The 27,093-nt window shown below is 40.0% G+C and overlaps 1 protein-coding gene across 1 annotated transcript in view; it reads right to left on the bottom strand.

The window, feature by feature from the left end:
- LOC119916722 (neuropilin and tolloid-like protein 1) overlaps positions 1–24,567 on the bottom strand; it is a 30,015-nt gene extending 5,448 nt beyond the window's left edge. Inside the window, exons 1-4 of the mRNA XM_038736705.1 lie at positions 24,437–24,567; positions 13,722–13,726; positions 7,750–7,791; positions 7,345–7,472 (exon numbers count right to left, since the gene is read on the bottom strand). Coding sequence (XP_038592633.1) covers positions 7,345–7,472; positions 7,750–7,791; positions 13,722–13,726; positions 24,437–24,567 — 306 coding nt within the window. The remainder of the gene's footprint in view (positions 1–7,344; positions 7,473–7,749; positions 7,792–13,721; positions 13,727–24,436) is intronic.
- Between the last annotated feature and the right edge of the window lie 2,526 nt (positions 24,568–27,093).

Raw genomic sequence — 27,093 nt, 5'->3', positions numbered from 1 at the left:
ACTCTGTACACACATTCCTGGTATCAAGAGGATAAAACATACCGACTTTGGTGATCCCCCAATGTTTTTATTTATCCTGTTAAAGATCTCAACATCTGCTGGATGGATTGAAACAAGAGTTTGTACAAGCCATTCATGGTTCTGTGGCCAGGCCAATCTCCACACATTCACAACAAGTGTACTGTTTATTGCTGTAGCATACAGTTTCTTATAATTTTATTACTACACACAAACATTGCTCGATACTTTGGTTTATGAAATACTTAAATTTCCCTTCAGTCAGCTGCACTTTGTGTTTAGTGCTAACTAGCAAATGTTAGCATGTTAACACGATAAAACAAAGATGGTGAACATGGTAAACATTATACCTGCTTAACATCAACATCATTGAACAAATATTAGTAAACTAATGTTAGCATGTAGCTCAAAACACTGCTGTGTCTTAGTATAGCCGTACTGCTATTGTTGTGTTTTAATTTTTTAATATTTATTTTAACAGCATTAAGACACTCTTTTCTCGTCTCTTTAACAAGGGAGTCCTGTCATGTCATCAGCGAGGCTGTAGACTAGTCTTGTTATTCTCTGCATCATAGATATGTATCACTTGCTATGTGATTTCAGGCCATACGTGGTCTGGTTTAGAGAGTATTTTGTGTATTTGTATCTCTCAGTATTGCCTGTCTGACTGGCTTCAGTCAGTGCTTTTGGAACCTTTGTAAACTGCCCAATTTGATATAGGGTACCAAGAATTGGACACATTTTTTGAAGACCTCTAAGTTTGCAGAATAACTTCTAGTTTGTTTTCTTCCATTGTATTTTTGTAAGCGTATAGGTGCTGACTTCTTTGTTCTTTAGTGAATTTTGAGCCAAGAGCTAAGAAAGTGTCTTTGGATAAGAACCTCTTTTGTTTTACTTAACGGTTGTTTGTCAACACCCATATAGCCTCTTTCTGTTGTATTTCCTGTGCAGGCACTGTCCATGGTTAATTAAACACCTGACTTTTGTAGTGAACAACGGTGTGGATTTGTGCATTTTGTATTGAATAAATTTGGAACTACTACAAATTCCTTTTTTCTCCCACAGAGGAGCAGGGGGGTCAAAGTTGCTTTCTCTAAGTGCTATCCCAGACCATAAAACTGGCACCTTTTGATTCCGAAGCTGATAACGCGGGGCCTGACTGTTAAACTGACAAAGGGACACAAACCAGCGATTAGCATTTCCCTGAACAGCCTATCAAAACTGGCCCCCAACACATGTTTCCGTGGCAACTGTCCTTGCTCTTTGTTTTATTATCCCATCAAAGGGATACTCCTTGTCTCACCTAAGTGTGACATAATCCAGGACAGCCGAACTTTAAATAACCAAAGACTGCAGTCTCCAAAGACTCAAAGCATTTAATTAAGTTTAATTAAATCTTTAGTTACTTGATTACGTTTGCCTCTATTTGAGTAGTTATGTTAACATGTTGCTATCTGTTGTTGATATTAGTGCTGAAAAGAAAGTTACTTTTGCAGTGTTTTTATTTTCAGCAAGACACTCCATCTAATGTAATCAATGCTTGTTCATAATACTTTCCTACAGAATTCCTTTAGAAATGATGACAAAGGAATGTTTTACTATACTCTTAACCGCCAGCTTGAATTTAAGGATGAATCAACAATATTCCCCAGTTCCTAAGGAGAGATGATCTTGGATTAATCTAAGCTTTCCTCAGGTAACCTGAGCTCCCCCAAGTGGATGAAATAAGTATTACATACCCTCGTTGGAAATGCTGTTAAATGTATAAATATCCTGACCAATAATGTGACAATTGTTTCCTGTTACCAAATGCTTAACTTAGAACAGTACAACCGTTTGACCATTGAGGTTCGATTGTGGAAAATATTTGTATATAATACGCGCAAATAGATATATTTTCTTTTAGACCTTAAGTTTAGAAAGGCAGTCCCTTGGGAAACCTGAAACGCCCCCTGGGGAACCACGCCCCAGGCAACAAAAGAGCAACACGCGACATTCTCGCGCTCTTCTCTCTCCGCTCTTCTCCTCGGCTCTCTCTGGACGCTTCTGCACGCGTCCGGCGTGCCTTGCCAGGCAACGCCCTAAGAGTTCGGCCAGTCCTTTGTTCGCTTGAAGCTACACACGCGAAGTGCCGCGACATCGATCTGCCCCTCAGTTTGTTTTATTTTCTTTCTTTCTTTTGTTTTGTTAAAGTTATCAGTCCGTTAAGTTACACTGGACTAATTCAGGAACGACCAAGTTCTATTTTTAAGCCTTTCTCGTTGAGCCAACTTCACCGAAGTCAGACCAAGCCACGTGGTCTCGCCAGCTACAACGAAGGAAACCTGAAAACAGCTGAATTGCCAGACAGAGGAGGCGTTTTCAATCAGACACGGAGAACCCTGGAGAATCCCTAGCAAAAAGCCAGGATCGGGCAGCTAGTGGGACCAGCAACAGGCCAAAGCAGGCTGTCGACAAGCAGTAAGACTTAACACACATTGGTCAGAGATTTCCCTTTTAACTCCTAAACTCATAGCATTAGCTTACTTTCATTAGTTTTTCTATGCCATATGAGTCAAATGCTTCCCACAATCGAACCTCCATTTCTCATTGTTCAGCAATTGTTTATTTTCCCTGTATTCAACCATCTTTTTTATCACATTAGTTAGAGAATAAATTCACTGTAATATAATCAAGAACTGTGTGTGTTGCCTATTTCTACGTCCCTGCCAAGAGAATTGACCCTTTAGATATGAGACTGACTGATTGATTTAAGATAATTGATTGAAAGTTATTATTAACTAACTGATCACTAGTACTAATTGTATAATTATTCAAAACTACCTAGAGGTCCAGAGACTCTAGGTTTATAACAACTCCGGTGGTGCCCTTAACGAGGAATAAAGTTTGATTTTATGAATATTAAAATTCATAATTGGGTATCAATTCTCATAAATTTATTAAAATGCATAACTAAATTTAGGTTTGCTACACTTTAAACAGAACCTTCCAGTTGTCGCATTCCACCTCATTTCCAATCTCAATTATATGTTACTGCTCTCCAAGACGAGCCGGGTCATAACAGACTAAACATAAAGAGTTAGTCAACTGAGTTGCATTTGTTACTCATTCCTAAAGTGTATGACACATTCCTGCTGAATTCCTCATGTTAAAGCTACAGCTTATGGTTTTTTCCTCCACAGGTCTAGTTTCCTGGATGGTTTAAGTAGAATGGGGGTTGCGTTGCAATAGAAGCAATAGGAGAGATTTGCATTTTTGCGAAGTACACCAATCTAGCACTATATCTTAAAAAACAGAACAGCTCACTGAATCTATTTATTTGGCCCAATACAGAAACATTATTGTATCTAAAATTCCAACTACTGTTGATTCATTGCCAATGTGAATTGTAAGACCTGAAACACAAGTACAACAAAGACAGAAATGTAGCTTCTGGACATGGCTACCGTTGTAAGTGCTGAAGTTGCAGGCTAAACCTGAAAGTGTTTTCAATTATTGTTGTTTGGCGGAGGGGGGCAACACAGTGATAAAAGAAAAAAGCCTTTAGCCTACACTATGCTGCCACACACCCCCTTTTATACTGTAAAAGATGGCAGCCTTATGGTCTTCAAAAATGTATAATTTTTACTGCATGAAATGGTGTAAATGGTATCACAGCCTGCAGTCGTTTACTTTTCACTCAAATACCTCCTGCTGAGTTGACAGTTGAAAAAATAATAACTGCAATTCCTGTGATATCTTTGCTCAACCTTTTCATTCACAAAATCAATGTCTGGTAGATGAATGTGACTAGAAGGCCTCATTATGAGTGAGAGACATGCACAAACAAAACAGATACATAAATAAAAGCTTCTCATGTTGTTTTTCTACAGCTTTTGTTGCAGAACTCTTCTAAATGACCAATGATGAAGACAAATCTGAGTGCAGATGGCATTACAAAGCCAAATGACGGCAATGGATCAGATAGACAGAATCACCAATTTGTAAGAAGAGAGATTGGCTCCAACAGGAAAACGGCCTGCCTCTTCATTGATTCTACAGCACCCAATGATGACGCAGAATCCATCACTGACTGAGGGAGAATATCTTCCCACTGTTGCTAAAAGGGGCCTGTAACAGAGTCCGTGCTGTTCATTATAGTCAGAATGAATGTCCATATTTTGGCCAATAGCTTTATGAAAAGATACAGAAGGTGTCAGACAGCGCAGGCAGGTGTGGTGGGATTCAGACAGGCCACAAATGAGGAAAATGCAGTAACTGTTATGAGTCAACATAGAAAATATTCGTCTACAACCAACAGCTGTCAGCTGAATTTGGACAGCTGTCCAAACAGAAAAACTAAGAAGAAGAAATGTTACAAGTAAAACACAGACCACAGTAAACAAGAGTTGTTATTTTGCAAAAGTAAGTATCCAATTCTTTTCATTGAAGCATCAATTATCTCTTTAGCCTTCATAATTTACACTCTAGTTAGGTTTGTATCGCATACACGTATGTAAAAGGTGATACTGTGGCACAGGCTCGCTTTTTTACGTTACTCTGGACACCAATACAAGCTAATTAATGTTTTTTTCGAGGTAATTTCTGTAAAATCTATTTATAGGAAAAGCTGAAATGAAAATGACACATGGTGGTGTAAAGCAATCACATTATGGCATTAAAATTGGTGCAGTGCTGTCACTTCTGGCAACAACACATGGTCATTATTGCTTACTTGCAGGTATATCTTTCAGTCACTCTCTCCTTTCCTTACGTTTCAAGCCATCCCCCTCTGTCTGCCATCTGCCACCTCACCCCTAAACTTCATCCCTATACATTTAGATCTCAGACAAAATGCATTATTAAGTATATCTTTCCCTTATCCCCTCCTTTCCCATTTTTCCTTCTCCTCTGTTCCCCTCTCCTCCCTTCTCTCTGGAGTGCTCCGGTGCAGTCTAATTAGAGCCTCCGGTATAGGATGTCATTATCTCTGCTGTTTCTGGCACACTGGGTACAGTGCAGCACTGTATCAGCATAGGGAAATGAAAGCCGCAGCGCAACTTCACGCATGCACATACACAGTGATGTGGAGGTGGCATCCTCTGCATCTCCTTCGCTGCAGTAACATGTGAGCATGCGTGTGCTTTTTTAAAAAGAGAGAGGAAGTAAGAAACACAGTTAAGTTTTACATATTTCATGTGTAACTGAGTGTGAACAGTGATGATGCTGGTGAGAGCTACGGGACTGTGTGACTGGCGATACATATGTGCTAAAAATGTTATTTGTCGCCTTGTCCATCAGTACCAATGACTGTCAGCCTTTGGGCCATGACTTGCCTTGTGAGACACTCCTGCAGGGCGAAATATGACACCGATTCAGACCAAGTCAAATACATCATACTGCCAGGCTTGCTCACTCTGCAGCTCTTTCATGCACATACCTTTCGCCTCACACACGCACACACATACTGAGGCACGCATGCGACATACGCAAAATTGACTTATGGTCCTCTTTGGTGCTGTTGCCACAATGTACTGGCTGACTTGTGCACTCCACGTAGAGGGATTGGGGAATCAATGCTGCTTTTTTGAATCGACCGTAGCCGCCAGGGTCCCTCCTAATACCGATTTCAGTGTTACTTATTGTATGGCTCCACATGAGTGCTGATGATGAAGAGAATGGCTGTAGGTGGATGATGCAGTCTAATAGTTCCTGTGGCCTTGGGGCTTAAAGTAGCTGAATCTGAAGGGCATTGCTGAAGGGAAACAAGGGCAATAGCAAAGAGTATGCGACCTCGAAGAATATGTCAGATAAGAGCCAAGCAACTGCTGTGGCCATGAATCAAAGTCGCACCATTATCAGTCATATCATAAGCCAATTTGTGTGTACAGCACAAAAGCCTGCAGCACTGAGTGAAAAACCTGCATGAAAAAGTACTATGAACTCATATCCCAGTTTTCATCAGGGATCAAACAAAGCTTATGGACTGTGTGACTCCATGGTGGCCACAAAAATGGAAGGATAACATCTCGTAACATTAACTGGCACTGAATTAGTGAAACAAATAGTGAAGCTAAGAGAAGTTAAGCTGACATTGCAGCTGCCTTATCTTACTCCTGGGAGTAACGGGAGAATGCACACACAGTGATAACTGAACCCCACGTAATAAAAAGGTCACTATTTTAAACATACTTCCATTTTTGCATTTACTTGTAGGTATTATGGTTAAAGGAGGCTTTTCTAATCTAAGTTTTATATATCTAAATGGTCTATTTTAGCTCACCATTTCGAATTACAGTATAATAAATTTGACCGGACCTTTTAAATCCTCAAGACAAGCAGGCCTCATAATACTTGAATGAATTGTTCTAACCATAAAAGTCAAAGTAGAAACGTGGCCTTATTCTGTTAAGTCAAATGCACCCAGAAGACGGCCAACACTGTTTCAGCATTAGATTTACTGCAGTCATGGGCTGGCCTGTATATGTGCGTATATGATTATGCCATATGGAGTTATAGCTGTAAAATGTGGCCTTTTCCTGCATTGCTGCTCTACCCTCGGGAAACTTTTAATCCTGTAGCATTAATGCAGCACGGGTACCTCTGGTAGATAAGGAAGCATGTCTAGTTTGTGTTAGATAATGAAGCAAAGGTGTGCATGTTTATGTGTATGGATGTATGTCAGTATTTGTATATGCATGCAGGGCAGCGTGGAGAACACTGGCAGAGAAAACAAATACAGGGTGTAGCAGGCCTTAGGGTCAAACTGCATGGCAACACTATTTTATCAGCACTAACGCTCCTTCCCTCTCTCTGTGTTTCCCTCGCTCTCTTTCTCTATCTCCTTCCATCCCTCTATTCCTCCTGGCAACAGCTTGCTGATTTAAAAAAATGGCCTGACCCCAAGTAAACCCTTCTGCCTATCTGTCTGACCCTAGTAGGGGAAAAAGTCCCCCTGCAACCACAAACGTTCACATTGGGATACTGCTGACAGCTGCAGACAAACCCACATGCATTATCAGAAATTCCTGATGCAACCCCTGATCTGCATGTATGAAGGAATGCTAAATGGAAACAGCAAATTAATAAGAAATAATACTCTATCTATCTCAATAGAGTCTTGAAGCTGAAGTTAAATTTTCAGCTTCAAGGAATGAGAACAATGAACATGATCTTGCAGCATGTATTTTTTGTCTTTTGTTGTCTGAAGTAACTGCGTTTTTCTGTCATCAACCCAGTTGATAGGAACACAATTTAATTTCCATTTTATTTCATGTGACATTTCATTTCAAATTTGGCAGTAAATCTAATTCACAGTTGGATGGGAGCGTAGCTTATGTCACTAACCTTGGAGCGCGGCGGAGCACGGATGTACCATTTACAGTCGACGGCCTCGGCGGCGCCAGCCTTCCCGTCTCTGGTGATCTGAAGGGACTCAACGATACCTTCTGGACCAACCATGTCATACTGACAGGCTGAAACACACGCATATGCATAAACACACACGTGCACTCATATACACACGTGCGGTTCAAGCAAACACACATAGACACACAAATACTACACAGGTACACACATGTACATACTTTGAACAACTAGGCCTCAAGTTTAAATGGAGGAACCACAGTGTACATTTATTGAGAGAAAAAATAGAGCACTGAGAGAGAGTAAATGAGAAAATAAGTGAAACAAAGACAAAAAAAAGAAAGGAAGAAATAGAGGCAGAAAGCAAGAGTGAAGGAGTATACCTACAGGGCAGCGGTGGGGGTACTCCCAAGTCTGCAAAGTCCGGATCTGAGGAGAGAGCAGAAGAGGGGGGGATTCATTTTTAATACATGATTATAAAGTCAGGCTCCTCACACAGGCAAAAACAACCAGGTAATAACATACTGAGGAACGTCTTGCAGAGATAACAACAAATTGCTGCCCTCACTCCTAAATTATTTTGGCATCCTTAAATGCTTTGCTACTCTCTCTTCTTTGCAGTCACCTAGAAGAAAGCTAATGGCATGCTAGCTGCCACCCATGTCATCTCCTGTCGTGCCCACAAACAGTTCAAAACTTGTGGTCAAAGGTCATTAGCTCCTGAGTATGAGATTCTTCTTTGGATCCTTCACTTATGCATGATTGTTGCACCATTTGAAGACATCTTTGCACAACACATTTTCCGAAAATCCTCCTATCCTATAAAAATCCTATTAATCTCACAAACCGGAAGAAAACAATTTGGACGAAGACGAAAATGAAGCAAAGACGGAACAAAATAATGTACAAACTGCTGGATAAACTCCAACCAGACCATTCGCATTAGGAGAAACTAAAGATGTTTTTGAAAGACAATATTTAAGCCTTTGATAAAACCCGGCCCCTTCTCCATCCAGTACCTCTTGCTCTGATTTCTCTCATCAACTCAAAACTAGCATAAATTAGCAAAACAATTAAGCATGAAAATCCATGCTAACACCTCTGTGAAGCTGTACTTTGATGGTAACATGCTCACAAAGACAATCTTACCACATTGATGTTAAGTAAGTAACCAAGTTCACCATTTTAGTTGTGTGTTTAGTTGCTTGTTAGAATGCTAACAACATAGCTAGTTAGCTGTAAACCCACATTATGTGTTTTTGAAGAATGTAGGCATAAATAAAAGTATTGGGTGGCTCTAGAGCAAACCGTCGCTCTCTCTTGGTATATATATATATACCGTAGCCCGCAGCATCTGATTGATTCCACGTCGTGAATAATAGCCTATCAACACTTTCAACACTTTGTGAGTTGAAGAGAAGACAGCCGATATTACTGAATAAAAATCAAAATCTGAAGATCTGTTTTTATGATGATGATGACAAGCAGTGCATTGTCCCTGTTTTTGTCACTACTGAACATGCCCCAAGTCACAGCTACTGGGTTTCACTCAATGACACTCTTGAAAGTGACGCCTTTTAAATCAGTTGCTCTCCCCTTACATACTCACTGCGCTTAAACACAGCATGCATCTGTCTGCTGTGTCTTTTCACTGATTGCGATGTAACGTTATATATTTACTACTTTAAAAAGTAACAGTGGCAGAAAATTCCACAAAAAAATAATTGTTGTAGTTATTACACTACTACACCACCATTACATTTTTCCTGTCACACACTCACGCACCACCAGGGTGCGCGCACCACCCTTTGGGTATTGCTGTTTTAGAGGAAAAGTTCAAAGGATCACGAAGTTTTTCAAATTGATCTTAAGCAAGCATGAATGTCTGTACCAAATGTAATGGCAAGTGTTGGTGCTAGCATGGCTAAACTGTTTTCCCACAATTTGACATGTTTTACATTTACTGTGCATTTAATGGAGTTATTAAACCATTAATTAAACCAATATTCATAACAGTAATTTAAGTATCTGTGTGTAGTCTACTCCATATGTAATATGTAAAGTCTCTGGAAGTACAGTGCATTAAATGGACCCTTATTTATGACCAAAAAACATCTCTAAATTGCTCATATGCTAGGCAAATACGGCTCACCACACTATCCCCACTCTTCTAAAATTATGTAAAAAGCCCTCATTATAGCTATATTAGTCAAAATATGGAATCAACCAAATTTACTGGCAATTAGAGGATCAAGCTCAAACTCTTGTGCTATAGATGTTCTCTCGCGGTTTTATTCCACATGCTGATCGGTAGAGTATGCAGCTGTTGTTTTTTTCCCCCAGCAACTTTGACAGTAATTTGGTTTAATTAGGTTTAGTATAGTAAGACCAGATAAACTGTCTATGACAAAGTAGCCGTGAAAACCATTGGTATTGTTTGAAACCAGGACAGTTGTCGTTTTCTGGGGGAAGCCGGTTCGGTTACAGGCATATGACAATAAGGTCAGTGTCACGTCACTGTTGACTTACAGGATCGACTGCACTGTATGTCTCAATAAGGATACAACAGGGATAATGTTTTTTGGACTGACATACTAAATATGCGTAAAAACACCTCTGAGCTCACCAAATAAGTTCAGGTCTTATATTTGTTCCCTTTTGCAGTATCAGAATAAAACAGAAGTGACACTAAACACAGATAAATGGAAGTGAATAAACATTTAAAGTGGTTTCAGAAACTTTTTGAGCAGACCGTTGGGGACTGTGAATCTAATCCTAAACCATAGTTTCACACAATGAGAATACAAACTTTACTAAAGCCAAGCTGAGGCCATGCATTTTGTGAGCTAAATAAGATCAGGGACATGCCTGCTAAAGTTTTGAAAGTCAGCTTGAAGCAAAAAGGTTTACAAATGTTTTTTTCTGTATAATGTTGCAATAAATTACATCAACAAGCCTGGCCTCGGCGAGGTATGTTACCTCATCTTACTAGTGAAACATCACAGTCTCGTCTCTTATCCCCCAAGATTAAATATCACTCCTCAGATGACTTCACACCAGACAGAAATTGACTCTTGAACAATCTCTGCTGTTCTTCCACACCATCATTTCTGTGTTTGTGTGCACTCTTGCAGGGGCGTTTGTGTGTTTTACCCACCATACTCAGTCACCACTTACTACCGAATTTCAGATCCACTAGCTTGAAATCAGAACTCACTTTAGCTAAGAAAAACCAAATTCTTTTTATTGTTATGCCTTTCTGTCACTTGCTCAGAACCTATTGCAAATAGTTCTGTCTTAGTTTTCAAGAAGATAAAATGATGAAATAGCGATGAAAACTATTAAAGTAGTCACAGGATAATCATACTCCACTATAATGGCACTGCATGACATCATGCTATGACACATGGCATTGTGTTTGAAATAAAAAACTCCACAATATTAAATGCATTCCTGCTGATTCCATTTTATTCCAGCCTAGCGACAGAGCAGTTGTGCTTTCAAAGATATGCCGTGAGCTCTGGGCTGCATTCATTTGAGGACAGAGCCTGCGGAAATAGGAAACACAAAAAAGGCTTCACATTAAATCTGATTGTTCCTCGCCAAATCGAGACATGGCTACCACTGACTGAGCTCAGTGTGGAAAATGAGGTCTGATTGCACAGCGTGAACACCTTGCCTAAATGTCACAGTTTTTTGTCTGTATGTATGCCCTAATTTTTCTGTCTAGACATGAGTCAGAGTTTCAGTGTGTCTGTGTGTACGCCGGACCTGAGGAGCAAGTTCCATACACCTGGCAATGCTGCATGCCTAATGACGGCTCACCAGATGAAAAAAAAAAATCGGAATGCGCATGAAACGGTGGGGGAGGGAGGATGAGCATTCAGTGTGTTTGATGATGACACTTGCTGCATGAAACCTATAATTAAAGGAGAGAGATTCTTGGCCAGATTTCGGCTGTGTTCCGGTGGGGACTCAGAAGACCTGACCCTCCACCTATGGTGAAAACAAAAAGAGCCCATTGAATGCTTGTAACAAATTTAGCAAGGCTTCAAAAAACCCCTCTCTCGTTTGCGCTTAGTAAAACGTTCATGTGAACACAAAAGCAGTCAGCAGAGGTGCTTAGAGGGTACTCAAGAGCTCCTCCTGAGGCTTTCTCCACAATTCTTCCCGATTAATTGCTTTCAACTATGGCTCAAATGATCCTATCTATAAAAAGCTAAAGGGGAAATACAGTGCAATTTAAAAATACAAGTGGTTCCTTTGGCCTTGGACAGCTAACTGGTTGTGAACTGGTTGTCTTTTGGGGAAAGTAATGCTTTGCTTGCATAGTTCAAAGAAATCCACCCACATGGCCTCTCTCCATCTGCAGAGATTGTGAGTTATATACTTCAACGAAGCCAAGTGACTTGTGTCTTTCAAGAGCAAAACACAGACATCTACTATACTTCCTACACTGTTAGTTCCCACAGAAATGAATCAAAGCGGCCCACCCTCTTTCTTCACTGTCTGATACTCGGGATGAGTTTCATTGAACACATGTGACACTGTATTTGAATGAGACAGCACATAAGCCACTGGTAATTATTATCTAGATTAAATTATCTAGACTCAGTTAATATTTTGATCTACAAAGGGTCAGAAAATAGTGAAAAATGCCTATCACAGTTTTCCAGAGCTCAAGTTCACATATTCAGTTTGCTTGTCCAACCAACAGATTAAAATCCCAAAATATCTTTAAACCACTAAAATTCATTGGCATTCTATCTTAAAACATTGACTTGACTGGCAATTAACTGATTATCAAACAAGCTGTAGATTTATTTTCTGTCAGTTGAATAATCAATTCAACTAAAAGTTATATCCTTAGTTTGATCTTTTGAGAGTTCAACAAGAAGATTGACACCACTTTCATATCTAAACAGAGCTAGACTGTTAGCTTAGCTTAGATTTAAGTCTGGAAACGAGCTACAGCTTACTAATTGAAGAGTTACATCTCTTTTTTAATCTGTTTGACCAGGAAGTAGTTTAGCACATATCCCTCCATATAACAACAGCTTGTCGTTTTATTTTTGTTTTTGGACAGATTAAACAAACAAGATTCAATGCGTTATTTTGTGGGCTTTTGAATTGGTGGTAGGCAGATATTGTTACCTTAAGGCAAGTCTAGCTGTTTCCAGTATTTATGTTAAGCTAAGCTGACCTAAGCTAACCATCTTCTGGTTCTAGCTTCAAGATTCCCATACAGACATGAGAGTGGTATCAAACATCTCATCTAACACTTGTCGAGAAAGTGAATAAATGTATTTCCCAAAGGTCAAACTACTCCTTTAAGGATGTTTATTTATACCACAGGCCTTCTTCCTTTTTATTAATGTCTACCCATGTTGCCTTCCATGGGATGTTCAGGTATGTGTAGCAAGCAGGTAGGCACGCAGGGAAGTAGACAGTAACAAGGGACAAGAAATCAAAGTGAAGGACAGTTAATGAAACAGTGACCTTCAGGTGATCTGTGCTGGTTGTACCAGAGATTTATTATTGGGCTTTGGCATCACTTAACCCAATGAAATCACAAGGCCAAGCCATGATGTGCGCCGGCACATCCACAAACACACACACACACACTTTTGGTAAAGGCTATTCTTAACATAGTAAAAAAGGTCCCACTAAGAGCCTGCTACGCCTATAAATGCTTCTCGACCCTTGACCTATTTAGACTTTGGCTCCTGAATTTTAATCAGGTGGGTTCCATCCCCGCCACCATCAATCACCTCCTCTCCTCCGCTGCCCTCCTTCATTAATCGATTCAATCAATTACATGGATTGATAAAATGATTGATGAGCTATATACACTACGTGTACTCTTTCCACAGCGTGTGATTTAACCTTGTTATTTACAAGCTGGATGACTCAGCTCAGTCACACTATGTAATATTTGATTACAGGGAGAACGCGAACTTTAAAAGGACCACTGTATGTTTCTATGGTGAATAATAAACACCATAATACATATCTAACATGCCAAAGTAAGAACACATAGAAATGTCACCACAGTATGTGCTACCATTGTAATCACACCGCAGCTTCTTTATAGTGCTCACTTTCTCCACTGCATTGTATAAATGCTTTTGCCTGAGTGAGCTGAATTCACAGCACATCCACACATGGCCACACCCTGTCCTCTCTTCATAAAGCTTGAGTAAGTGTATAATCATCTGGGGCTTACTGTGTTTACCCTTTCCAAAACAGAAAATGCCCACTTTAAAGCCCCAGACTTTAAGTTGCCCTGCAGCACTGTTTATGCACATATTGAGCTCCTCAAAGAGCTAAACGTTATCATCATCCTACAACACGCATACCTGACCTGCAGGAAAATACATATACTCACACCAATGTACAGTAGGTATACACCTGTATATGAACTGCTAGCAAAATCACAGAGATTCACCGAGGCAGAGCAGAATTTACAGAAGTTGTGAAATGTGAAAAAGTCCCCAGAAGCAAACATGAGCAGCTTACAAATGCCAGCTCAAATTTACTCATCACATTGCTTCAAAAACATGTTTATAATGCTAGCAGTGCAGCGATGGTAATTCAGTTTGGCAGACAGACACAAAAATAATCATTAGGAATTTGTTCTAGTAAGAAATTCTGAAACAAATGATGAGTTGGTCCTGATTAGACATACAAATGAAACGGAGCATTGCAGAACTGTCAACAGATGTAAATCTCTAGTAAGTGTACAGTCCCATAAGTATTGTATTGCTCTTCATAATGGCGCAGCACCATGTTTTATTAATGAGACAAAATATGTCTTATTTGGAATTGAGTATTAGGTGCTATTGCTAAATATCTCTTCAGTATCAGCTGTTGAGCCCTATGTATGTAAAACAGCATATGAATGAAGCTCATGGTTATCGGTGTGGGGCACAAACATGCAGATTATTTACACACACACAAGCAGCCCACACACAAAAACTCAATTTCCCAGTGGCCTCATTTCCTCTCAGCTGCTCAGTGGTGACATTTAAATAAGCATCTGATTAATAATCTCTGCTAAAGTGGTTGATCAAGCTAATGAAAGGCTGCCATTAATCACACCAGGCGCAGCTGTGGATGGAGTTCGGGAGACAGACAGAGGAAGAGGTAGAAAGATGGGGAAGGAAAAGGGAAGATTTTCTAGTTTCATTACCTCTTTTCAGTCACAACTAAACAACAAATTTTGGCTGAGGTGATTGTCTCTGTCATACTTTCACAGTTTCCTGGATTGAGTATGTGCCTGCAGTTTTTAGTCTGGCCAGCCAAGTCACCCAGCCTTCAACTGCCAAAACAAACATGTTACATACTGGCCTATTTGAAAAAATTGCCTGAACAAACAATAGGCTATTGTGAAAACCTCTTTTTGATCATACGGTGCTGCAAAGATTAGCTATATAGCTAATACCCCCCTCGACAGGGCTTTGTTGACCCCGCGGATGAAAGCCCAACTATACAGAACGGTAGCGGTGAAAAGCGGAGGCCACAGGATCTGCTGGGGACTGATAGGATTCACCACACCCTGGGTGTCATGGCCAGTGAGCTGGGTCTGTGCCCTGAACAGCGATTAGCAGCGATGTGTACCCCAATGCCATGGCACTAGCAAAAACCAGCTACACACCAACGATCCTACTAAGAACTGTACTGAACTAGTCCGCAGAGGAAAAGAGTGCACAAAGTGACATGAATTTCAATGTTTCTGTTATTTATCCAGGAAAGTTTAACTCAATCTGCTTCACATTCACACAGCTGCCCTTGACCTGTATTTATCGCCACTGTAACTGTAATACACTGAATGCAAAATGAAGCCTGTAAATGAGGGGTTGGGAAAAAAGCTAATGGCACTTTATGGCTATGTGCCCTTGAGCAAGGCACATAACCCCAGTGCTGTATGTTCCAGTGGAGGTGTTCAGTATCCAGGAATATCGGTTCAAAGGAATGCCGGAGCTTGGAGGACGGACTGTCACAGCATTTCAGAGGCATATAGATTACAAGAACGGCTTGGTCTCTGCCCTTGTGCGTGGACTAAAGATTCATGTGATACATTATTGATCTCCATAAGGGAAGCAGCTGTAGGACAGCTCTTGATGCGGACAGCGATACAGTGTCTTGGTCAAGGACAACTCAGCAGGGCTATAAGCGACTCTCAGGGTCATCTTGGTCATCTCTAACTTCATCAGCACCACACATTGTGTTCCAAATTTGTTTATTTGAGTTTATTTTAAACTGGATGGTATCTAACAGTATGATTATTGGATATATTTACACATTTTTTCATACAATTGAACTTTCAGTGTCGAATTTTGTCCACTCTGTACCACAGAGGTCTGTAAACAGAGATCTGTAAATGTGAGAGCAGTTTATTAGCTACACCAGCAGGTGTATGTATAGCGGCATTGCCTCTCATGAGTTGTAAGAATATCCATAGCATTTGTGTATATTTTTTTTTACAGATTTCCGCTGCAAATGTGCAAAAACATTTTTTTGTTTATAGAAGTCACTCTGTATTTTTGTGGATATGATTTTACACATCACAAATGTAAAAATACATATTTGTAGATAGTGAAATATTTGCGCATCATAGTACACATTTGCGTCTTGTTTTCTGTGGGTTAAAAATGTTAAAGTCCAATAAAATATTCCATAAATTTTCTGTATACATGATGAACATAATGCCCATGGGTCAAATATATCCTATATATAAGTGACATGGGGACCACACATGCATGCATACTTTTTTAATAAATTTACTTTTGTATTACTGTCATAAATGGTTACATAGAAGAACAATATCTATATGCAAATGGTGTATGTCAGATCTTTTGTTGAATGCATGTATGGAAGTGTAGTTCATTAAAGTATACGTTAAATATATAAGACTGACACATCATTTTTAAATATACATTAAATATACATGATATTGACAAATAAAATGTTAAATATGGACATATGGCATTCTAATATATGTCATAAATGTGATTCCTGCAAATGAACATACATTACATATATGACATTTTTACGCACATATATTAGATTTCCATATGGGTATATTGCATTGTAAAAATAGACAGGTGTGGTGAAATGTATTAAATTGCATTGCATGTTTCGTTCTTTTACTTTCTTAATTGATTTTGATTTCATTGACTAAAATGTCACTCTTGTCTCCAGCCCATTGAGCACATTGGCGTTGAAGGAGAAAACCTCTTATTTGTTCATTACTCTGCTCATTCAACCATTCATCTATCTCTGTCCACACACTCCCTATATTATGCTCCTGGAACACTTCTACAGTAAAGAGTTTGGTACATACTACAGTTACCTACACTCACAGCGTATATACCACATCAAATAAAAATGTCCATCAAGATTTTTGCTTTGAGAGCACAGCAGGGAATTTGGTCTCTGGGATGGAGTTTCACTTCAGTTTATCCATTTGACAGCGCTCCTCCGCACATATGCCGGTACATCTATTGCCTGGAAAAGGGGCAGTGCCTTAAAAAGGCTGAAGTCAGAGAACAAACGTTCCTGAGTACAGTTGAAGGGGAACTTAACCGAAAGTATGTTTTCAGGTCTTGATGAATGCAATCAGTGAAGTACTGTTTTAACACCATGAATCATATATGCATATATGCTCGCTCTGGTATACCGTATATGCAGCTACACCTGATTACAAGCAAATTTGTGTGAATGACTTTGTCAGTGCAGAGTGCACGTTTTGTTTTGAGTGCTCGTACAAACTCTTGTGTGTGTGTGTGTTGTTGTGATGTGGGCTTTTGTGTGTATGTGTGTGTGTGTGTGTGTGTGTAAGATGCGCTGATGACACAAACGGAAACCCATTCCTGATGGAGCAGATAGTTGTCCCTAGGCATCACAGGTGTTTCTATCTAAGCGACGCCCCAATGACAGACACATTCCATCCAGGTTCCATTTGGGCAACCATGCAATAAATCAACACAACATTGCCACTCTGCCACTCATTACTGCACATAGAGTATCTGAGAGGCAGAGAGATACAATGACATAAAGGGACAGAGCGAGGACAGTTCTGCTGATCTGCAAACAATGCTCCCCCAAGAAAGGTAATTTGAGAGTCTGATTGCTTTCTTGAGATAGTGTTTCATTTCACTGTCATGGAATTATGAGAGGTAGCAGACTACTGTTTCAATTTTTACTGCTGCTCTGCATCTGTTCCAGAGGGCCCACGGGGGAATCAATGGCTGACAGACTTTTCTATGCCAAAAACTGGCTCCAGTTTGACCCAGTGGGGTAATAAACGGCAGCCAAACACACTTTAGCAAATGGCCACTGCAAACACAAGTGGATTTAAAGGAGGAATGCAGAACAAATTGCTTGCCACGTTAGCGCGACAGTTATGGTAACATGATTAAAGATTAGAAATAATGTGATTCCAAGGTGAAATTGTGTGTAATATTAAGCCTTTAAATAAACTCTGAATCACTGAGCGGAGGAAAAATAAAGGAGAAGGGAAAGTCATTTTAATTTTTGCTTGTGGACAGAGCTGGAGAGACTGACAGAGGCAGAGAGAGATTAAGAAACAGGGAGAGAGATGCAGATTGAGATTTTGGCCTCCAAGCGCCACGTTTCTTACACTTTCCATCACTGAAGTGATTGACAAATTGTTGAAAAGAACCGTAATTGGATTTACAGCTACATTAAGAATATTACACTACCAGCGCAGCTGTGTAGCACAACAAGAGGTCTAAGGGAACTGGTCATTAGCCCAGAGCAGAGCAAGCTATAAAACCTACAGTTCTGGTAACAATCACAACTGTCAGCCGTGCTGGATACATTTCCAACATTCATGTTCCCTTTGAGAACAGAATCCCTACAACACACTAACAGCTTCTTCTAATATATGTTTCTAGAAACAATGCTGGCAGTATGGAGTGCAGTTTACTAGTACACAAGTGTGGTGTTTATAGACTGACACATTTCCTTTGAGGAATAATTTAAGAAAAATTTTGAACAGTGAGCAAAGTAATTTGCACCAGTGGTGTATAAGTTAATGAGTATTCAAAATGAATCATTAAGACACGCTGCAGCAGAATTAATTTAAAGTGGTCATATTATGCTCATTTTCTGGTTCATAATCTTATTTAGGGGTAGTACCAGAACAAGGTTTACATGGTTTCATTTTCAAAATACACCATATTTTTTGTCATGCTGCACATTGATGCAGCTCCTCTTTTCACCCTGTGTGTTATTGACTGCCTGGAGGGTAGCTAATGTTTGGAAGGGAGAGGAGAGGCAGCAGGCAGACGTCTTGTCACTGTGTGCTGCAGCTCAGAGTGTTTTTCCACCGGTGTTTTTGAGGGCATGTCGGACTAACCGCTTAGCGAGAACAGCAAAGCGGAAGAAAAGGCTACAACTAAAACTACTAGCTAAAACTACAAACGCATTGAGCAGTGTTTTCTGTGGGAGATGGGAAGTCCCTTTGGGGTGGACTTTGGGCTTTTCACTATTACATGCACAAAAAAAGGTATATAACTCAATAAAGGTGAGGGAAAAAGCCAAAAAGCGTAATATGACCGCTTTAAATCACTCTTGTTATGTCACCAGGGTAATCTTGACTTGGACTACATACAAACTTGGGGGTTGGAGTTAGAAAGATGTGGAAAACTAAGGCTATGAGAGCAGTGAGACAGTGAAGTCAGCAGAGCTAAGGGGAACTGCAGAATCTGTGGCTTCGTCAGGATAAATGACCCCTATGCATACACTTAGTCTTCTGATCAATTGATTATTGCAGCTACTAACTAGATCCAATGAACCTATTGCTTTATATGACACTAAATCAAGATTGGGCAAACATCTTGTGTGTAGCTTACAGCCGGGTTGGAAACCTTTCCTAGTCCTGTAAGATGCAGCAGTCTGAAATTGGTTCAAAAATCCTACATCCTATGATATCAGTCCCATCTCTCCCTATTGCTTCTTCCCACCTGATTAGATGTTTGACCTCTTAGGAAATGTATTTTCCTAACCCTAACCCCTAACCCTAATGGCCTCTAATAACTAATAACCGCCACACTTTCTTTTCACATGCTAGCTGCTACTTTCTGTTGTCACCATGGAGATGCAGCTCATGTGCCCTGACACTGGTCTCTCTCGCCACACAAACACTGCGGATAACCAGGCCAAGCAAGCATGTCTTCGGAAAAGATGAAATGAAGCTGCTAGACCATGACAAGCACAAACCCACAACCTTCGATCGCCTGCCTTCTTTACTTTGACCCCTGTCTGTTGGGATACACCGAGTGTTAAATTGGCTGGATCAGAATGGAAATATTCAGTGTGGCGGTCTACCTGTGTTAGGTCTGACTGAGTCTCCACTGAGCCCAGAGGATAATCCATGCAGGGCTGGTGTCTCTTCAACCAGTACTGGAAACAGCAACTGTATGGGGACACATTTTTGACCCTCTTGTTAATTCATTCCACATTTGATCAGACTGAACTGGATTAATTTCCTCTTTTAGTTACAGTATGTACATGATCGTTTGTTGGTGACAATAAAGTAGATTTGATCAGTTTGAATTGGATTAATTTCCCCTATACAGAATCACAAGCTCATAATAAAAGTAACATACTGTACGACTAAACAATGTGACATTGTCTCACAGTTTTTCTCTAGCTTTTACCCTCCCTGACTCCCAAAACACTTAAGCCTGCTAAATTAAGCCAACAAATCCTGATGTGCATTAAGGCCATTGCAGGCAGAAGATATTTACACCAGTCAGCAAATTATTCTTGGAGAGACTACTTGACAGAGTGACTGGCAGTGAACCGCCAAAATCTGGCTCCACACCCACCAGAACGCTCATTTCATTGGATGTTACTTGGAGTAAAAGAAAATTAACATTGTGTACATCAAAGATTTTGTCAATTCTCCCAAAATGTCGCATTAAGTATGAAATCGCATGAAATTGCCAGGTAAGTAATCACCCAGAGTGGTTAAACATAATAACAGCAAATACCCAGGCTGAGTGCTTTCCTTGCAGCATAGCATATTTCTAAGCCATGGCCATTACATCCAAATAAGTAAATGCAATCAACAGAGAAATATTGAGGGAGGGGTGCTGGAGGAGTGCAGGGTGGTACTGTAGTGACATACTAATAGAAATGAAATTTCTATCTGCACACTGAAAACTGCATTTACACTTGCAACCTCAGGTTTTACTGTTTCAAACAACTCCCAGCAGAGCAGACTAGAAGGTAATGGAGGGTGACCGGAGTGTTGGACTTCATTTCGCCAGCAATTTGGAAAGAATGAAACAGCTGAAATGCCTAAACACTGAAATAAAATTGGGGTAGGTTTGGAAATCTGCACCCTTAAGTATTTCAGTCATTTGAACCTGCCTATTATTTGCATCTTATTCCTTACAGTGGGTAATACTGGTAATAAATAATTGGTCATCAAGGTTTTTGTGAAAGAAAGCTGTGTTGCTGTGTTTGAGATAAATACTGTATGTGCTAAATATTCACTGAGATCCAATTCAGGAACTGTAAAATGAAGAATCAACAGCAGAAGCCCTGTTGCTTTATATCCAAGAGGACCTGATCAGAAAATCCTGCAGGTGTTTCTCAAGGGGTAAAAATGCAGAGGGAAAAGTCTTGTACAGGAGCTACTTCTGTGTGTAGAAAAAATCTGACTAAAGGATTTCCTACTTGGACTAGAGCAGAGCAGCTCAGAATGTTTGAGTATCTGTCAATTCCTATATCATACTGGTCCAGGTCTAAAAGATCAGCCCTGTGCTTGCAGTCATGGTCACTTTGCTACATAAACTGCAATCTCACTTATTGATGGCACAGGGAGCCAGTCATCAATAAGACAGTATCGAGATATCTGCACTTCAAAGCCAGTTCTTGCACATGTGCATTTTGGGACAAATTCCTTTTCATTTTCTTGCAGAGAGTTAGATGAGAAGATTGATACCACTATCATTTATGTATGTTAAGTATGAAGCTACAGCCAGCATCCTGTTAGCCTAGCATAGCATAAAGATAGCATGAAAACAGGGGGAGACCGCCAGCCTGGCTCTGTCTAAAGGTATAGAAATCTGCCAAGAAGAATCTCTAAAACTCACTTATTAACACCCTTACATCTCGTCTGTTAAAAAACAGCACTTGGCAGTTTGTACACTTTTGGTAAGGATTAAAAATATAATGTGGATGGAGGGATGGACAAGACATTTCCCAAAAAGTCAAACTTGCTTTAAATAAAATACCCTGACAGTAGAAAAGACCTTTGAGATTTATTCACTATACAACAAAACAAGATGTTCTCACACAGACACAAATAGGTTCGCACACATAAATATACCTGCACTCACTCACAGCGACACTTGATTAAGTCCCTGTTGGCACAGCAACACCTACCTGCATGCATACTGAGCTACTGAACTATCCACTGAAACCTACCCGCAATGCTGTGTCCATGTCTTCTAGTCTTACCGTCACCATGCTATATAGGGGGGCTGTTTGAGTGTCGCACACTTTATTTAAATACACTTTCATCCCAGCACAGGACTGATCACTGTCAGCAACAATATATTTCACTGAGAGGAGGGTAAGTATGTGCGTGCATGCATTAGTATCCGCATCCAAATATGTGGCTGCAAGTGAACATTCAAGATTTGCATGCATGCGTGCCGTCATTACTTTCACGACTGGTGTGACATGCTCCCATATGGACTCATCTTTGGTGACAGGCTCATCATCTCCATCAGCAAAGGTCACTGAAATGCCTTCTAATAAGACTGAACCGCTGTCAGAGTCTGCGCTGTAACCACTGACAGACAATTACATCCAACTCTGTTCAGTATCGTCAGTCTGACAATCTGTTAAGCACTCATATAAAAAAAGATTATGAAACAGTTTCTTCTTCTTTTCTTCTTCTTCTAGGAAAGACGCTATGAAAGCAGTTCATACAGTATAATGAATATCAAAGGATGGGTGTCAGCAAGAATAATGGCTTTGATTCAAGCTAAGATGCACTGTTCTGTTGCAGACCTTACATTCTGACATCCATGGAGAAGAGAAAAACAAACAAAAGAATACAACTTTATTGGAATAAGTAAGTGAGCAATACATTTGAATAGACACTACAGTCAATACAATGCAGAAAAAAATACTTGCCATGTATTTATCTTGCTATATAATACTGTTTTCCTGTTTTACCTTATAAAGGTATCATTTTTTGCATGCTAGTTGCATAATAATAACTTTTGTGATCCCTTAACTATACATGTAGTGTGTATTGTCAGGTCAACTTAGATAGCGAACATGGAAAACATTACCTGCTAAATATTAGCATGTTAGCATGCTGATGTTACCATTTAGCTCAAAGCACCACCATGCCTGAGCACAGCCTCAGTGAGCCGCTAGCGTGGCTGCAGACTCTTGTTTCCACATGGGAAGCAACTGACACAGGCCCAGCAGTTACAGAAGCAGGCTTGAGGCCTAATAAAATGACAAGTGAAGAGCGAACACCCATCCCTCCAACTACTTTACACCTAAACTGGAGCTGCACAGTGCAAACAGTAAAAGACTGCTTGCAGTGAGCTTTTCCAGTGGGGAAAAGTTTTTACCTGTATCTGAATGTAAATCAGGGTGTTACTGACAAACAAAAATTGGCAAAATGGGTAAATAGTGAATAAAGGTTTCTTCATGATGCCGTTGATAGCATTTGTTGAAATATTTACTATAGTCTTGACTGTAACTTTAGGAAGCCAGGTAGCCAGCAGCATTGTGCCTTTCTACTGATATCCCTAGTTGAAGCAGGGGCAGAACTGTCAAGCTGAATCTATAATCACTCAGTACCAATGGGCTCAGTGTGAGACTGCCCTTGAGGGCTAATCTATATGTGTCCCTAGTGCTTAGGATGTCCATAAAATGTAGTGACTCTGAGCCTGGACACTCAGAGGACTCGGAGGCTAGAGATTAAAGAGGAAAGGTCTGATGACTGAATTGTTGCTCTGCCTCTTTTCAACCTTACTCATATCCTGCTTCCTTTTTTCCATCTACCCCTTATTCAGTTTCTGTCTATTTTCAATTCTATTGTACGCCACTTCACTCAACCCCCTGGCACCCCCACTGAAATACCTGCTTATTTTTTGGAGAAAAGGATAGAAAGTTACTGTGGCTATCGATCCAGTAATTTTTTTGTGCAGATATATTAAGATTGCAGATTTTCTCTCTCTCTCTCTCTCTAAATTTATATATATATATATATATATATATATAATAATAAGAGCAAGGGGCGACCATATAAATAACAAAATAACAAACAACAGCAGGTGTAATATAACATTATTTGATGTTAAAAGCTAGTTTAAAAAGATGAGTTTTGAAAGAGTCCATGTCGCTGAAATCTCGGATGTGTATGGGTAAGGAGTTCCATAGGGAGGGGGCTGCAATGGTGAAAGCTCTGTCGCCCCAGGTACGGTATATATATATACCGTACCTTACCCATACACATACGAGATGGAAGAATTTCTATTCATTGATTCAGATATATATATATTACATGTTTTGGATTTATTTTTATCAGCCACAAACAACAGAAATTACTTATTTATCATCCATACTTTATCATCATCCATAGCGTACTTTGCAGTTTTGATTTTAATCAGTGGGCTCTGTGTACTTTTAGTTTTGATGGCTTTGCCCTCCATCAGCTCCTGTGGTACACTTTTACTATTATTCTGCTAAAATATTTTAACAATGCTCTTCAGGGAGCTCCTGGCACACTTTGCATTCTAAAAAACCTAACTTTAAAGTTCACTTGTCAAGGTGATAGTGTAGACAGAGCGCCTACTGTTTTTTAAAAGAAATGATGATGAAAAAAGTTGATAAAAAGGTGATACACCTGACCTGTGACAGGAGTTAGTGCAGTTTGTATTATATGCCGGCCTTCTTCTGTTTACGTGTACATATGCATGCTTGTGTGGGAGAGAGAGAGAGAGAGAGAGAGAGAGAGAGAGAGAGAGAGAGAGAGAGAGATTGCAGCTGTCAACATGCCAACCTTTCTCTCTCCTGTCCTGTCAACCTCTCCTCGCTTGTGCTCTGCATCCCATAGTGCGGAACAGAGATGGGGCTAGGAAAGCCCCATTTTCCCTTCCTCTCCTCCTTCATCTTCCAGCCTTTGCCCATCATTCTTGAGTTGGATATGTCACACAGGCCGCCATTGAACCACTGTATGACATCTTGTCAACATTTTTACCCATCACCTTGAGTGTCCAACACGAGCACTGTTATGGTTACTGTTTAACATCCAGTCTCCAAATGCTGGAGTTCTTGTGTTTGACATAAGCAGTTTCAGTGTAGGTTCCTTGATCTGTGGTCTCAGTGCGCTGCTGTCATTGTAAGGGTCTAAGGTCACTAGCCTTGGACTCATGAGAGTGATGACATTCCAGAAACAGAGACACTGGACATCATTTCCACATGTCACACATATCACCAGCATCACTTTGTATCAGGAATGTTGAGTGCTGCCTTGTTAGTAATGACATCTGTGTCAAGACACCAATGTCAGCATCATACACAAGGCAATGGCTATTTCTTTTAGTTTAGCTTAGTCGTTTATACAGTCACAGTTTCACATCAGTTGCTCTAAGCATTATGTACACACTGTACATATACACGCACAATTTGGACCATTACAACAAATTATTTAAGTGTTTCAAAAGTTATTCTTCTCTTCTTTTGTCATTGTAGTATTGATGTTCTGTATTGTCATTATCTCAATAGATTGTTCCTAAACTAAAACTACAGTACTTTTCTTAAGAGTGGTCTCTACACCACACAAATGTATGGCTTAAATGCGCCCTGTAGAGAGTTAAATGCATTTCATTCCTCATGAAACTTTTGCAGAAGCTGATTTGTTTTGTGCATTAGCCCTCTTCTTTTTTAACACCTTCGTTGGTGCATTGCCTTGTTTGTTTGCCGCGTCACCACCACCGACTGTCAGACAGCAAAACAGCTTGAAAACAAAGGGATGAGGTGAACCCTCCCCCCCACCAGCGCACATGTGGGTCCTCAAGTGTGTGCATGCTACAAACAAAGCGGGGACCCACTCATCGAAACATTGCTCCACAGTGCTGCTGGTTGTCAAAAACCCCACAGGGTACCTTTAACTTAATTTTGTCAACCAGCTGAAATCATTTAATTACAGCAAATGGCTGAAATGCAGGACACGATAATTACACTTTACTTACAATTATGAAACAGGGATTACACACACAAAGAATGGAAATGAATTTGATACCATTCCTCACATAGTAAATGTGCTCCACACATTGCTCCTCCTGTGGCCCTGCAGGCTCTATATCTGTGTAGGAATATTTCGCAGCTGACATACCTTACATATTTCATTCTATAATTCTCATCCAATGGCTAACACATATGTCAGTTTCATTTTTAAAATATCTGCAATGATTTAAGTCTTTTTTTTTTTTAATGTAAGATGAATACTTCACGCTGTCCAAAACCACTAAGACTCAGCTTCAACTTCAACACTGTCTTCAGTGAGTATATACTCCTGGCGCAGTGAGAGTAAACATGATCTTTATCACATCATGGATTTTATTGCAAAAAGTGTTGCTTTAGTCAAAACCAGATGGGCAGCTTAATATTATCTGTAAATACTACATTATGACGCCTTGAACCTGCTTGTTTCTATTGAGAACAGAAACTAATTTATACAGTGTGTATTAACTTTCCTGAAGTGTCCAGCTACGTCAAACTCCACCGATAATTTGGGATCAAGCAGTTTACAGTAGTAAGATGCACATTAATTCTCGACATGTGTGTCACAGACCAGTAGTCCACCAAGATGTAAATAGATGACATGAGTACTCTTTCACTTCATAAAAATTTCACAGAGTGTAAATGAACAGCTTTATATTTATATTTGTTTATGAGATTGGATCATGATCTTTACGAGGGCGCATTTGAGAGCCCTGTTGCATGACGTTGGTACGAGTGTGTATTTTACACTGCATAGGGTGTGTATACACTAGTATTAGTGTATATGTGTGCGTGTCTAATACATGCATCCTCGGCTCCCCTTGCCTCCCGAGGGAGATCAACAGCAGCTTGAAGTTTTAAGGTTTCCTCTCTGAACTTGCTGAAAACACACAGTAACACCCTGAGCACAATGCTGGACCTCCACCGGAGTGGTCCCGGGGGGGAAAATATCTGAAGTTAAAAAACATTTAACCTCCTCCACAGAGAGAAACACACATTTTCATCCACACTAGCACATGCTCTGTAAATATCTCCGTCAGTGCAGATATTCTGATGCAGTTTCTGTGACAGGTGCTCCCCCCTGTGTGTTTCACTGCAGGTGTGTGTGTGTGGTCATCAGTGCACACTTGTTTATGAGGCAAGTAGTAGGATGTATGACAAAAAAAGACAAAAAGAAGTGCAGCTGTTGGCAGTAGAGAAAAGTTAATTGGTGAGTACAACTAACAAGTTTTCCCCACTCCTTAGGCTTTCTTGAACATTGTTGAACAACATTCACAAATTCAAATTAGGCTTATTTTTGTTTTCTTGACAGTGGATATTCAAATTTGTTACCAGTCACTGAGGTAGGAGGTGTGGATTTCATCAGAGCTTGGAGAACACACACAAGTTAAGCTTTACTTTTGGTCTTGGTCATACAATTTTTAAAGAGAGCAT

This window comes from Micropterus salmoides, unplaced genomic scaffold (assembly GCF_014851395.1).
Source record: "Micropterus salmoides isolate LMB-PRFRI ecotype aquatic unplaced genomic scaffold, ASM1485139v1 Ms_hic_scaffold_2122, whole genome shotgun sequence".
NCBI classification, from domain to species: Eukaryota; Metazoa; Chordata; class Actinopteri; order Centrarchiformes; family Centrarchidae; genus Micropterus; species Micropterus salmoides.
Note: the sequence above shows the minus strand (reverse complement) of the source record. Positions and strands in the feature narration are given on the sequence as shown.